The 14,175-nt window shown below is 36.3% G+C and overlaps 2 protein-coding genes across 3 annotated transcripts in view; both read right to left on the reverse strand.

The window, feature by feature from the left end:
- LOC107677789 (transformer-2 protein homolog beta-like) overlaps nucleotides 1-2,061 on the reverse strand; it is a 9,972-nt gene extending 7,911 nt beyond the window's left edge. Inside the window, exon 1 of one of the 2 annotated variants that reach the window (XM_016472818.1) lies at nucleotides 1,892-2,061. In XM_016472818.1, coding sequence (XP_016328304.1) covers nucleotides 1,892-1,924 — 33 coding nt within the window. In that variant the 5' untranslated portion in view covers nucleotides 1,925-2,061. The remainder of the gene's footprint in view (nucleotides 1-1,891) is intronic. The other variant, XM_016472817.1, reaches the window with a different exon arrangement.
- A 1,998-nt stretch (nucleotides 2,062-4,059) lies between these two features.
- tspearb (thrombospondin-type laminin G domain and EAR repeats b) lies at nucleotides 4,060-13,807 on the reverse strand. Its single transcript, XM_016472805.1, has 12 exons — nucleotides 13,726-13,807; nucleotides 10,911-11,131; nucleotides 10,546-10,772; nucleotides 10,313-10,403; nucleotides 10,062-10,218; nucleotides 8,419-8,550; nucleotides 8,089-8,321; nucleotides 6,677-6,866; nucleotides 5,906-6,138; nucleotides 5,482-5,660; nucleotides 5,287-5,388; nucleotides 4,060-4,213 (listed from the first exon to the last, which is right to left on the reverse strand). Exons 1-12 carry the CDS (start codon nucleotides 13,805-13,807, stop codon nucleotides 4,060-4,062), a joined length of 2,001 nt encoding a protein of 666 aa, XP_016328291.1.
- Nucleotides 13,808-14,175: the final 368 nt, after the last annotated feature.

Raw genomic sequence — 14,175 nt, forward strand, 5'->3', positions numbered from 1 at the left:
TGCTCCCTTTACACAGAGTGCGTGTGATCGCGAAATCGAAAGTGAAAGTAAACAGCGCAAACGCTCATTCAAAAATATTTAAATACACCGCATCCTGAGAGCAGCTCCCTGATGTGCCAAAATTATATACAATATTATTATGTTTAAAGGAGTGGACACGAAAATCGCGGGAGCAAAACACGTTGCGGGAGCAGGCGGCAATGGTCAGAGATTCAGCGGGAGTGGGATTAAGAAAAAAGCCGAATCCCAGACATTTTGGGCAATTAAGAAATCCCGGCCGGACGCATTTTTGTAGGTCCAAAAAGAGGACATGTCCGGGGAAGAGAGGACGTATGGTCACCCTAATTTATTGCTAATCGATTTATTCTTTTTAAAGTAGCATATAGAACTTGAAATGAGTGTTGCAGTTACACATTACATTTTGCATGGACCTGGCTTTCTCTGCAGAAGTTTATTTCTGCTACAAAAGACTTGATACTGCCTATTACAGGTCACTGAAAGTACTGCGTTTTGCCCTTACTCACCCAAACTTGTCAACAAGGCTACTTTATGTGAATGGGAGTTCCTTAGCAAGTATTTGTGAATCAGAGGTGTTTTATATGAGATGAGGACATGACTGCAGCCGGCAATGAGGCCCAAACCAGCACATCCAATTAAGCTTGTCTAACCCTGTGTGTATATATAGCCCTAGTTTTTCTTCAGTTCCGTGTGAGTTGTCGAATGTAATGGTTGTCTGTTTGCCAGTCATTCTGTTCTTTGGCTTATTGTTTGTTATAGTTTTTCCATGAAATATCAGCACATAGATCCTTGCCTCTCTGCCTGTTTTCCGCAGCTTCTCCATAATGTTAGTTTTTCACTGGCATGTCTCTTTGACTAGTGCATTTTTTTGAGCCTATATTTAGTATAAGTAAAATACTTAAGTACTGTTAAAATCAGATACTCTAAGACTTTTACTCAAGTTGTTTTGGAAATGGTGACTTGTAACGTGTAGTGGAGTCATTTTCACTGTAAGGTATCTGTACTTTTACTCAAGTATGGTTTTAGGTACTCTTTACACCTCTGATAATCCTATCGTTTTATTAGTGTGGGGAAAACATTATAGATGAACCAACAGAAATGAAAAGTGAGCTTTAATATCCATCAAGAACAATTAGATACTTTCCGGTGCATCCTGAGCCTTATGCATGCAAAAGCAATTACTCCAATTACAAACTAACACTTAATTGCATTTCTTGTAATATTACACATTAAAAGTAATTTAAGTCAACTTGGAGGATTTGAAAGGATAATTCTGATATGCCTTATACGCTACATATCTCGTCTACTGTTATGTTACTACACTAACAAAAGACTAATGTCGTTATAATATTAAAAGTGTACGTGTTTTTGAAATGAATTTGCATTTTGTGCATTAGCTTTAAGGCTCAGGATGACCTCGTGTATTAGCAGCAAGTATTACTCATACAGGTTATATAGATTTAATAAAACATGTTAAAATAAAACACCACTTAGTTAAGACAGTAATGTTAAAACATTTTGCTTACTATTGAAAAAGCAAAAACTGAAAGGCAGAAAAAGGTCTTTCTGATCAGAAGCACGTCTGTCTGTTAGCACTGAAGCTAGCTAAAGTACGTTAACTGGATACTCAGATTTCGACAAATCCATATTACACGTAGTAGTTATATGTTTTTATTACGTTTTTAGAGACGTTAAAAAGAAAAAACATCGAGTCTATGATTGCATTTGTGCATTAATAATCCGATTTTACAACAATGAATGAAGCCCGTCTGACTCGGTCCTGCTGGCTAGCATTCAATATGGAGGACATTTCTAGAAGAAACATGGAAGGGCGCGTGCAAAAAGACAAAACGGTACAAAAATGACTACATACCCGCTCCACGAATTCCTTATCGGCGTCACTCATTGTTGTTTAGTATGTATTACGCTGCAATGGTAACACTGGGAGAGAAATTACAGATAATGAAACACAAATAGAGCGCACAAACAGATCGAGCGTCTGGGAATGAACGCCTTTCTCGGTCGTAGAGGCTTTATTAAAAAACCAGCGTTTCCACTCCCACTAGCGCAGCGGAGCAACGGCCGCAAGAGGGCGTCGAAAATACTACACCGATAAAAGCTTCTTGTCAAAGCCTGTACGTTATTTATACACCTATAATAAACATATGTTTTACACAACCAGACCTTCATTCAATTAATTTTACATAGAGCAATGGTTAAAAAATCCCATCCGACTGGCATCAAATGCGGAGTGGCTTATCCTACTTCGAAAAGATTCTTTACTACTCAGTAAGCAAGGACCTGATTGGTCGATATATATATATATATATATATATATATATATAAGAGGATATCTGTGCAAGACATCGATTGGACGACGCTGATAGTAATTTTTCCCACGTTTACTACACTAGACATTATATGAATGGGAAACTGCTGCATGGCAATGAGTTGAATTTCTTTAAGTTTGAGTTTTCTCAAATTGAGTTTTCTTCTGATTTTGTTTGAAGTAGAGGTATACTCAAATACTTATTTTGTTCTGGTATTTAAGTGTTATACTTAGAAATTACCATTTTGCTGCCTTAGTAGGCTATGTTTTGTTTTATACACAACAGCGAACTTGCACATGTAACGTTATATTTTAATTGATTCCTATTTTAGAAAAAAAGCAGTGGTGGGACAGATGTGGATAATACTAACATAAAAACAAAAAGTATTTATTTTTGTTATTATCATTCTACATAACCATAGTCACATACACGTATTCTTTGTGCTTTTATAGCTATAAATTATTATTTTTAAATAAATTCAAAGAATTTCCGTTTAATACTGTAAAGCTGCTTTGACACAATCTTCACTGTAAAAGCGCTATATAAATAATGGTGACTTGACTAAAGTGGAAAATAATTGTAGAATATTCCACGTAGCTACAGTTGTATTGAGTTTCCAGTAGACGGCGCCTAAGATACAAAATTGCATTTTTGTGTAATTAATTTTAATGAGCGACAGGAGTGGTTTCTGCCATCTCCTTAACATTATGAATATTGTAGATTTAAACGTCATTTAAAGAGTGACTTTTTATAATATCCAATAACACAAAAAAAATGTAGAGTGAAAGTGTGATCTTCACTAAAAATGCATCATTGCATGTGTATTGGCACAAAATAATTATTTTGACAATCATTTTCCTTTAAGCCTTTCTTCCCAAGACAGGATGAATATGGCCTGCATTTCTTGACAAACCCAAAAGGCTAATAAACTTACTAAAATAAAAATGAAAAGTGTTTAATGTACTCAGTATGACTTATATTGCAATATAATGCAGCACAGCCCACTGATAATTATGACACAGAGAATCAAAACAGAAAAAAAAAACATTGTTTTACAACACAGTCAAGTTCTAAAATAAGTCATAGATATAATATAAAAAGAAAATAGTCTGTGTATTATTGAAATCCTCATTGTCATTTTTTATTATTATTTATCTATTATAAATAATGTCTTAATTATATTTATTGCATATACTTGAACACTTAAATTTAAAGGCCTTCTAATAAAAAAATGTAAATCATTAGCTTACAGACAGTACAGTTAAATGCATTGTCTTTGCTGGCTGAGAAAATTATTTTTCCATTCATCCATAAATTGTTAACTGTCTTCATGTGCAGAGTAATGGATGCATAACCACAGCACATAATGACATTTTAATCAACAAAGCATATTGATGATCTGTGTGCAAATAAGTGCAGGTACAAGTCTTCTGAAATGTGTGTTTTACGTGTTTTGTGATTGTGCTGTTGTTGTTCAGGCGGTCAGTGGACTGTTTTTGAATGTTAGTGATGAGATTCATCCTTTAGCTGGTTTCAAGGTATGTCATTAAGTGCATGTGTTAAAGTGTCATCATGTGATACATTGAACTAAGTTTTGGATAACATTTGCATTAAAGAACATCTGATTCAGGGGTTCACTTGTGTTCATGCTTTGAGTTGCTGTTTCTGGCAGCTAGTCTCCCAGCAGATACAGTCCATATGTCCAGTGCCACTAGATGGTCCTTAATTTAAGGACTTTAGAGAGAGCAGCTCTGGCACTGGAGTAGATGAGGTAGGAGCCATCGGTTGTGTTAAAATATTCCCAATCTCTGCAGCCATTGGTGCTCAGTCTGTGCACCGGGATAAACCCCTCATAACCCTGCCACCTGCAAAACACCCATTTATAATGTTAATAAAACATTTGGCAAGAATGCATTGCATTGTCAGATTGTCAATTTACTTAAAGTTGCAGTGTGTCATTTCAGAACTACTAGCAGTGTCAAACAGAATTGCAGTCAGCTTGTCAGGTACAGGACTGTCTGTGTTTAGGAAGCCTGATTACAAAAAAACCTTTGCATTTACATCTTTTGTCATGCCTGAGTGACAAACTGCTGACATGTTTTGAGTGCTGACATAAGAGGGTTTTTTTTTTTACTATCAATTTTGAATAAGGCTATAGAACAAATTTAACACATTTAGAATTACATTTTTAAATATAGAATATTTTAACGTCTTTTAATATTACCCTTGGTAGTATCGTAATGGAGCAGTATCGTACAGACCCCCAGTTGAAAACTCTGGGAAAATGTATACTTTGACGAACACAGAATTTCTCCTTTTCAATTCAATTCAAATCTTTATTGTCATTGTAACATGTACAACGAAACTAAAGTGTCATCCAATCAGTGCATCACTCATAATCAACAAAACATAAAAACAGCTAAAATAGTCAAAATGATCAATAAAACACACATACAGCATACATTCTGTCATTATTGCCCCAATCTCTTTGTCACATGGATGAATGAAAGGGAGAATAAAATGAAGCTTAGAAATAATTACAGAATTTTCTGGATCAACTATTCCACTGATTTTAAATGTGTGCAAAACACACATATAATATAATTTCTATACTATTATAGTTGTTAATATTTAATTTTTATATTTGCTTGTTTTTTATCTACATTTCAGTTTCAATCATTTAAGTTTCAATAATTTTGTTGTTTAATATGTGTATTTTTTGTATGTATATATTGTATTTTTAGAATAAATATATATACTGTATATATATACATACACACACATATATATATTTTTGGTAACTAGCTGAAATAAAATAAGTTTAAGTTTTTTTAATATTCTATTTCAGTTAATGTTTATTTTATTTAAAGTAGTAAACTTTTTTATGGTTTTAGTTTTAGTTGACTAAAATAACCCTAGTGCAATATGAGAGCTGTACCTGTATATAACACTATTAAGAGAGTATGAGTTTCCATCGTAGGAGTTGGCGACCACCAGGAACTTGTCATCTCCCACAGTAAAATACTCCCAGTCCAAAGCACTGAAAGACCCAGACAACAAAGTGTTCCTTAAGTAAAAATATGAAACTTGAAAAGTAAAGTTTTTTTCTAACAAAGACCAGTTCACAATTCACCTGTTCGTTTCAATATCCTGAAACTTGATGAAGGTCTGAGATGTCATGCTGAGCTCATAGATGGTGGAGTTGATGGAGTACAGAATCTTGCCCTCCTCCGTGAGCATCTGGCTGTTCGCCACAGCCAAGAAGACCCTGTTTTCAATCTGGAACATCTCCCAGTCTATCGCCCCAAAGGTCTGAAAGATTTTTTGGAAGAAATTAATGCTTTTACTCAGACAAGTGTACTTACTCAAGTGACTGTAAAGACATTTATAATGTAAATAATGTATACTGTATTATTGACCAAAAATGGTTTCAAAAACACTAAAAACTCCAAACTGATTTGCAGATCAGGGAACAAAGGAATGTGTATGTCCCCTTGGTGCTTCCATTGTGATGATGATCATGCTGAGAGAAGATAAAATAACATAATTTCACTCACTGTAATGAACTGATAAGGCTGAAACATCCCTCCCAGCCAGATATAGATGGTAGAATCAATGACTGTAGATCTTCCATTGAAAGTGTTAGCGACTGCAAGGAAGTAATATGGGCCGATGGTGAAAAACTCCCAATCATAAGCACCAGTGGTGGGGATTGTCTGATTGACCTCAAAAAACTGAGTAACTGGATTCCACTTGTAGATTACACTGTCAATATTATGGTTTCTCTCCCCTGTGGACAAAAAACCAATATATATGAGCCTAGACACAGTTCTTTGGCCACATTTTAACACAGAAATCTGCATGGATTGACATGGTTCAGATTGGATGGGTTCCAGCAGATGCAGGTGTATAGATGGGGCCTGTATGGTTATGAAGTGCTATGAAAGGTGTCTTTTATGCCTGTGTTTCCGCTTTGATCAATGCCAGAGGCGCACGTAAGAACTTCACACGAACGGATGAGCATAGTGTGCTCTCGTAAGCAAATAGACATCAAGTGCAGAATCAAAGTGAACCACATAAACAAGGAGACCTTTTAGCCTTAAAAAGATTTCCTTGATGGTCTTTTTGTTCAGATTGTGTGCCTCAAAGACCATAGATTTGTATGAGATTTGTATGGAATTCAAGTTTAATCTGCTTTTAGAAATCATATAGATGGAACTTCCTCCTCTTATTGTTCAGCAGATAAAACCTGTCGAGTTATAAGTTAAAAGGACAACAACGCCACATGAGATGACAGACGTGCAATGAGCTGTTCTGATAAACATTACCTTGCCTATGATTGGCCACGGCGAGGAAAGTTTCGTCTTGAATGTTGAAAGCCTCCCAGTCACGAGCACTGTGTGTGTTCAGAGTCTGATAGCGAATAAATTTCAGCTTCCTTGAGCTCCACTTATATATCACAGACTGCTCCTGGTCCCCTGCATCCTTACTTCTGCAGTTAGCAACAACCAGGAACTTCTGTTATAGGAAAATGGTTGTAAGAAATCATGTCAGCAGCTTCAGTAAATTACTGTGTACTGTGATGAAAAACAGAATTAAATTGTAATGAGTTTTGCACTTCATAAGTGTAGGTGTTTTCTGCATCTTCAGAGGCTTTTAATTATCCCGGACAGATTTCAAAGCTGTGCTGATGGGAATATTTTAATGAATTGACTAGCTCTGAACTTTAGTTTAATGGTGCATTGATTTATCTTTTAATAACTGGTCACTGATGCAATTACAAAGGTGTCCCCCCTCTATTTCACTTTAAATTGAACATGAATCATAATTTTATATTAGACTTCCAAGAAGAAAAACATATGGATAATTGCACTGCAGGTATTAACAGAGCCCCATACGGCTTTCCAACTCTTGACTGTAATTATGCAGTAAGTTACGGTGAAGGGAAGCAGGAGGTGTCTGCTGTAAATTTTGGATACAGCATCAGACAAAATTAATTTCTGTTATTATGCACATGTGATTTACAACATTAAAACTAGAGAGCCAGGTTTCCACCCCCTCTCCCACTGGAAAACCACATAAAAAAAACACTCGAATGTGTAAAGAACAGCTGGGGATGAGCAAACAGACGTTCTTTACTCTGCACAATCTTCTGATAGTGGCCTAGCAGCTGTTCCACTTGGCAGCCCCATCAATATCACAGGTTTTCATTTATAAAACATTTAGTTTCGGTCCTCAAATTTGATTGGCTTAGCAGCATTCCAAGAGTGCTGATGTATCAGTCCAACAGCACTAAGAGTTTTTACTGTTCGTATTACTCTGCTTGTCTATGTTTGCTTCAGATATACTGTTAGTTTTTGTATTAGTGGTGTGGATTTTTTTACTGATTGTTTCTGCAGGTTACACATATGCCAGTAGGTGATGAAAAATGGCAAAAAGTCTTTAAAAGTGAATCACCAAATCATTTACCAGATTGCTTCATTCAAGCAAACTGATTAATTTAGGAACGAAACAAGAGATTGCCTTTCTGGGTGAGTCATTGAATCATTCACCCAACCAACTTGTAATTCATCCTGAATGCCACTACTAGGCTGTGACTTTGTTTAAAACTATTTTTGTTGGCAGAGCAAAAATAGACAAATTAACCGACAATATGTTTACTAAAATGTAAGTTACTCAGTGTTGACTTTGGTTTATTGTATAAAAGCAATATCACATTCTGTTGGTAGTCCACACACACCTTTTTGCCCACTGTGAAGTATTGCCATGCTTGTGCATCATAGGTGCTGATGTTTTGATATCGTTCAAACCTCCCGTCTGTCCATTTGTAAATTCCTGATCCAAGGTTGGAATCACGGTTGGCGGTCGCCATGAAAAGTCCTACAGAAGTCATGTGGAAAACCTCAATGTCAAATGTCTCAGAGTTGGTAAATAAATCCTGGTGATCTTCCACGTAGTCCAGCTTCTCTTTCACTGCAGAGATGCAATGTGATAGTTAGATACCATATCAGTTATAAATAGAAGCTGCATTCATACAAATTACAGGTGCAAATTACGGTTACAAAATCACCTTGCAGCATATTGAGCCATATAATCCCATCACAGAGAAACAGTCCTCTCTTCAGTGTGTTAAACCACAGCTGTCCCTCCTCTGAGTTTCCACAGGGAGGAATCACACCAGCAGTCACCCGAACCTCTGCCTCTGTGCCAAATAAATAGAGTTGTTCAGTTTCAGAAATTATGCCATCAATATTGATGAACAGTATATTAACAGCTTCCACAGATGAATGGTAGGATGCTTAGTTTCCCCATTTAGTGCAGTTTACTGTCGTTTTTACATTCTCTGGGATTCATTCTCAAAACTTTGGTCACTTTTTTGAAACTCATCACATAGTGGGCACAACAACAGTCTATGCTGGCTAAACTCTGGATTATTTTCCACTGCTTTGTCACAAAATACATTCAATGACTACAAATTACATGAATTCTTTTCTCACAAAAACACAACCACCACCACATGCCAATATGCACATTTTCATACTCCTTTCAAAACTGTTAAACTTAAGTTCTAAGCTGAACAAAACAGCTACATTTCTACATGTATCGAAACATTTTCCATTAAATACTACCAAAACAATTAGGTGTTGGTTTTTCAATTACGTTATCATCTAGCCTACACAAAAGGGGACAACTTGTGAATAAGTTTGTACAGTAATGTGAACATGTGACATTTACTGCAGTAAATTCTAACAGTAGAGAGTGTCATTCTTGTTTTACAGAAGAAAACATTGTGTTTTTTAGGTCAGTGCTTTATGAATGAAAACGTGTGTTTGTTGGGTAACAATATTTGCCAGTGTAATGGAAAAATGAATTGATTTGAGACATGTATGAAGTGTTTTGTTAGGTTTAGAGCATTTGAATGTGAAATTAACTGCTGTGCCAAAATGAAAGCTGGTAAGGAGATCTGTGTGAAGAGTTTTTTTTTAAATTGCTCAAGTATTGAGAAATGTGTCTCACATAAAACTGTATGAATATAATTGTATTTGAAAATATCAAACAAATCTGCAATGATACCAGACTTACTGCATGTTGCAGCCTAAGTCTGCCTACATTATATAAGGTGAAATAAAGCAAACATGGCCTCTCACTGCCCTGTGTCATGTCTCTCAACAGGCCCACAGTATAAAGCATCACAGCGAGCCCCGCACAACTGCACCCTGCTTTCAAACACCAGCACTTCTTCTGAGCCACAGAAAAACTCAAAGCACAAGGCTGTCAGTCAATGTCAGCGGATCAGTAACAGGCCTCTGAGATAGAGTTACTCACATCCCCATACAATCACAGACCTGTGTTTACAGCTAAAACACACAGCATTCCTATAGGACGGACTCCTGCAGACTTAAAGATATCCTTAGTGGACATTACCTGCACAGAAACCAATCTATAACAACTGCACCTTTTGAAGATTAGCTTACATTTTGATTCTTACTGGTTAGACAAGTTTGCCGATTCAAAATATCAAGTTACTGAATGAAGACTTGCTAACACCTGCATGCAAATACAAACCATACATGATATTGTGTTATCAAGGTGATAGTGTGTCTACATACTCCACATATACAGTATGTGCCAGCGGAGTACTTTTTTTAGTGATTACTGTGCATACTGACACACAGCCTATATGATTCCAGTGTTAATGTTTTGTAGTCTCACCATAAGGGTGGAGGGGAAGGTCAGTGGATGATGGTTTGATTGGCAGGTGTAAAAGGGCCTGAGGAACTGTGAGAGCAGACAGCCGGGCCTTGGACGAAGGACAAATTTGTGAGGTAGCATCTGAACCAGGTAACAAAACTAGCTGCCGTATCAGACCCTGCAAAAAACAGTGGAATGAACTGACACATTTAGATTTCAAGTGCATTGTGAATCTTATTAAAATGATAAAAGCCTTGAAATGAGATTTGTACAGAAAATAGGCCGTTCCATCTTCTTCTGCTAGCAATGAAGAATGTGGAACCAGTTGTATCAAGATTATCGGGGAAAGGTCTTTCAAGCTCCCTGTTTGAGACAAAACAGGACATTTTATACGTTTATGCAACAAAATTATATAGTTCAATACATAAATGTAAAAATTATCTCCCATTTTGACTCATATATCATTATAACCTGACATCTACAGCATTCCCAAAGAGAGTCTTACAGCTCTAGAGGTGTGCCACAGTCCACAGTGAGAATTGTGTAGCGTCCCGTCACGGCCAAGACCACAGTGTGCCAGCGGTTATCATCCAGCCCTACTGCCTTAAAAGTGATGCGTTTCCTGCTACCGTGACCCTTCTGTAGAAAGTAGAACTTGTTTTGGGACAGACGCAGGCCGAGGAGTGGCTCATCTGAATCTCCCTCCAACAGTGTGAAGATGTATTCACTCTTCTGCACATCAAAGAGTGAAGACTGATCACTATCGCTATTCAGAAATCTAGAGCATATTCTGAGGAAAAGGCTTCTGAAGGTTCTTTGATGTTTTCAAACTTAAACTCAACAATATCTTTATCTTTTTTTTTCTCTCACCTCAGGAGCCATTTGTGGGATTTTCAGTGTGACAACGATGGAGAACTCGGCGGGAAAGAAGATACAATTAATGAAGAGCTGAGAGGCAGGGAAGCTGAACAGCTGTGGAGATCCAGAAAACTGAAATCCACGAGCACCTCTGGACTGGACCATACGTATCCCATCCTGAGCCCTGCTGGACACAGGAAGCACCCGGGACAGGAGGTCCAATGGTAACAGATCTGTAAAAGAAACTCACATTAATTTATCATACATTTTCTATGTGTTATACTGTTTGCTTTATGGGATTATGTACATTCAGCAGCAATAAAATACCAACTTAATAAATAAATACACATGAAGTATTGATTTAAGCTGAAATTACCTGATTATGTGAGAAGAGACTGTAGTAATATATATATATATATATATATACAGTGGGTACGGAAAGTATTCAGACCCCCTTAAATTTTTCACTCTTATATGACGAGTTCAGATGCAAAAGCCTCTAAGTGCCTTTTGAAATTTTCTTCTAAAAGCCTCTAAAAAAGCCTCTAAGTGCTGTTTCACTTTAATGGCAATGAAAAGAACTATATATATATATATGGTATATATTATAAATGCTTTTATTTTGAAATTTCTCATCAAAGAACCCTGACAAGAAATGTAGCATGATTTCCACAAAAATATTAAGTGACACAAATGTTTTCAACATTGATAAGAAATGTTTCGTGAGATGCAAATGATTTCTGAAGGATCATGTGACACTGAAGACTGGAGTAAATCTGCTGAAAATTCAGCTTTAAAACTGCATTTTAAAATATATTCAAATAGTAATAATATTATTATTAATGATATAGTAATATATAATATTTTTTAAATTGTAGTAATATTTCACAATATTTCTGTTTTACTGTATTTTAGTCAAATAAATGTAGCCTTGGGGAAAATAGATTTCTTTCAAAAATATTATAAATACCAACCCAGACTTTTGAACACTATAACACTGTTTCATTGATTTACAAGATTCTACAAATTTATTTAGAGCATATAAACGAAAGATTCAAAGGGCAAGTTCTCTTGTTTTGTTTTGATTCACTTCAGTGAATCAAAGAAGGAAATGGTTAGAGTGAAGAACACTTGGATCATATTTCAAAGACAGCAAAGCAAAAGGCATTTTGGAAAGCAAACAGGAAGATACACAGCTCAGTGATTTCAGTATGCTGGTACAGATTACACTTCAGATGCAGTGGGTCTGTATGCTGAATAAGACATCTTGAGCTGCTGACTCTTATACTGTAACTCGTATTGGTAGAATATTAATTTAAATTCTGCAATACGCTTAGCTTGAAGAGGTTTTAGAATAAACAGGAACATTTTAGCAACATTAGCTGTTCAGCATTGATTACTAACAAACTCAGCAAAGCTTGTGTGAAAAGCCTTGCCATGTTTTATTCTTTATTTTATCCTGTGTGGATAATGTTACCATAACAGTTTTTGCTTATCTTATTAATAGATCTGCATCTGCCTGTGAGTAGATTTAGTGTATACCCAGAAGGAACACTAAATCTATTCCTGTTACATTATAAGCCCCTTTATGATTTTAATGTTGTGATGAGATGACAAATGAGAGGCCGAAATGCCATAAACGTCTGGTTTGATGTTTTATCACAGCTTTTTGGATTCTCTCCGATATAATATAAAATGTATCAGGTGTTCTGGCCATTTTGTGCTTGCTCTGTCCTGGGACCATATCATATTTTCAAAGAGTTTATTCAAATAAAAGCAATGATACCGTGATGAATTGTGTAAAATGTCCTGTTTCCACACAGTGTCACTAACAAGTGAAATTTGCTAAAGATAACAGGGAATGTTCTGATAACTTTGGTTGATGTTCTGGCAAGGTTCTCTCAAAGTTATGAACAACTTCGGTTCAGATTTATCTTTAATAACGATCTCAAAAAAAAGATGATTTATATTGTCCACGGAATGATTTTTGAAAAAATGTTTCAGTTCAACATTCATCTAACATTTTTATGTTTCATAATGTTCAGAGAACATTCAAAAGTAACATTTCTATAATGTTTGCAAAATAATAAAATGAATGTTTCCTTAACATTAATGCATAAACAAGAAAAAAAAACTGGACATTTTGAACATTCAGAAATAACATTTTCATAACTTAATGGGAATGCAAGCAAATGCTCTTAGAACATATATTTAGCTAGGTCAGTCAAGCAACAGTTGCTACAAACAGTGAACAGGTATACATAGTTTAGAAATGGCCCCTAATTGTCATTCTACGGTGCATGACGTCTTTCAAATGAAACCACTGTACAACACCAGTGTTTTACATCAGCACCTGGCAACCGCATCTAATCTGTGTCTTCTTTTACACCTACATCCCACTGGGAACCAAGATATTCAGAGAGGCTTATCCTCACCAAGTAAATAACCAAAAAAACAGACTTCTGACAGTAGAGGATAACATGACAGTTAGAACTGATTGACATTTGTGTCTGAATTACAAGAGCTGATTTTTGTCCTCCCATGACCATTTGCCTTTATTTAGTTTTCCGAAATGGTTTACTGAACGTAAAGCCCATAATCCAATGGCAATTCAGTAGAAAATCTGCAATAATTACAAAGGATAACATGACTCAAATAGTGTCTTTAACAAAGGGGACAAGTTTTGACTGAGACTAGACTTTTTCCAAATAAAAGATCATTTTAAAATGTAAAAAAAAACCTGATTATCATGGAGTATTCTTCCATAAAATGCTTCTAAATGTGTGTTTATAGTTGTATATATGTTAAATCAGCAAGTAGGCCTGACCTGTGCAAGGTCTCCATGGTCCAGACTGGCAGGTGATGATCCAGGAGAGGAGCACACAGGCCAGCAGCAGCAGCTCCGACATCAGGGTCTCCACTCTCTCAGCTCCATTCACACACAGCCAGACCGAAACAAAGCGATTCTCAAAGCCCAGAGACCATCCTTACATCCAAACACAACAAATCACTGTGAGGATGAGAAGATGTCCAGGGGACAGCTGAGGTGTCACTCAATTAAACTGGCATCTTACTCACTCCTGAAGATGCTGCTGTCCTCTGATGTCCTTTTTTTTATTTTAATAAGCATTACAATGAATGCATGATCAAACGATGTAGCATACAATGCCAATGCATTTTGCGTTATCCAAATCCAAACTTCTTTTGCTCAAGAGAGTCTATCAAAACTCCATGGCTGTGAAGAACTTCCTCCTTGAACAGTGTCCGGCTGAGGTCT

Source organism: Sinocyclocheilus anshuiensis, unplaced genomic scaffold, assembly GCF_001515605.1.
Source record: "Sinocyclocheilus anshuiensis isolate Anshui unplaced genomic scaffold, SAMN03320099.WGS_v1.1 scaffold1145, whole genome shotgun sequence".
Lineage (NCBI taxonomy): Eukaryota > Metazoa > Chordata > Actinopteri > Cypriniformes > Cyprinidae > Sinocyclocheilus > Sinocyclocheilus anshuiensis.

What these genes read in the sequence shown, in the direction of transcription:
- tspearb (XM_016472805.1), bottom strand. Translation starts at nt 13,807, where the DNA reads ATGTCGGAGCTGCTGCTGCTGGCCTGTGTGCTCCTCTCCTGGATCATC. An exon ending in ACTTCACAGTGGGCAAAAAG is followed by an intron (nt 6,867 to 8,088) that starts GTGTGTGTGGAC and finishes TTCCTATAACAG; the next exon opens with AAGTTCCTGGTTGTTGCTAA. An exon ending in AGCCTTATCAGTTCATTACA is followed by an intron (nt 5,661 to 5,905) that starts GTGAGTGAAATT and finishes AAAATCTTTCAG; the next exon opens with ACCTTTGGGGCGATAGACTG.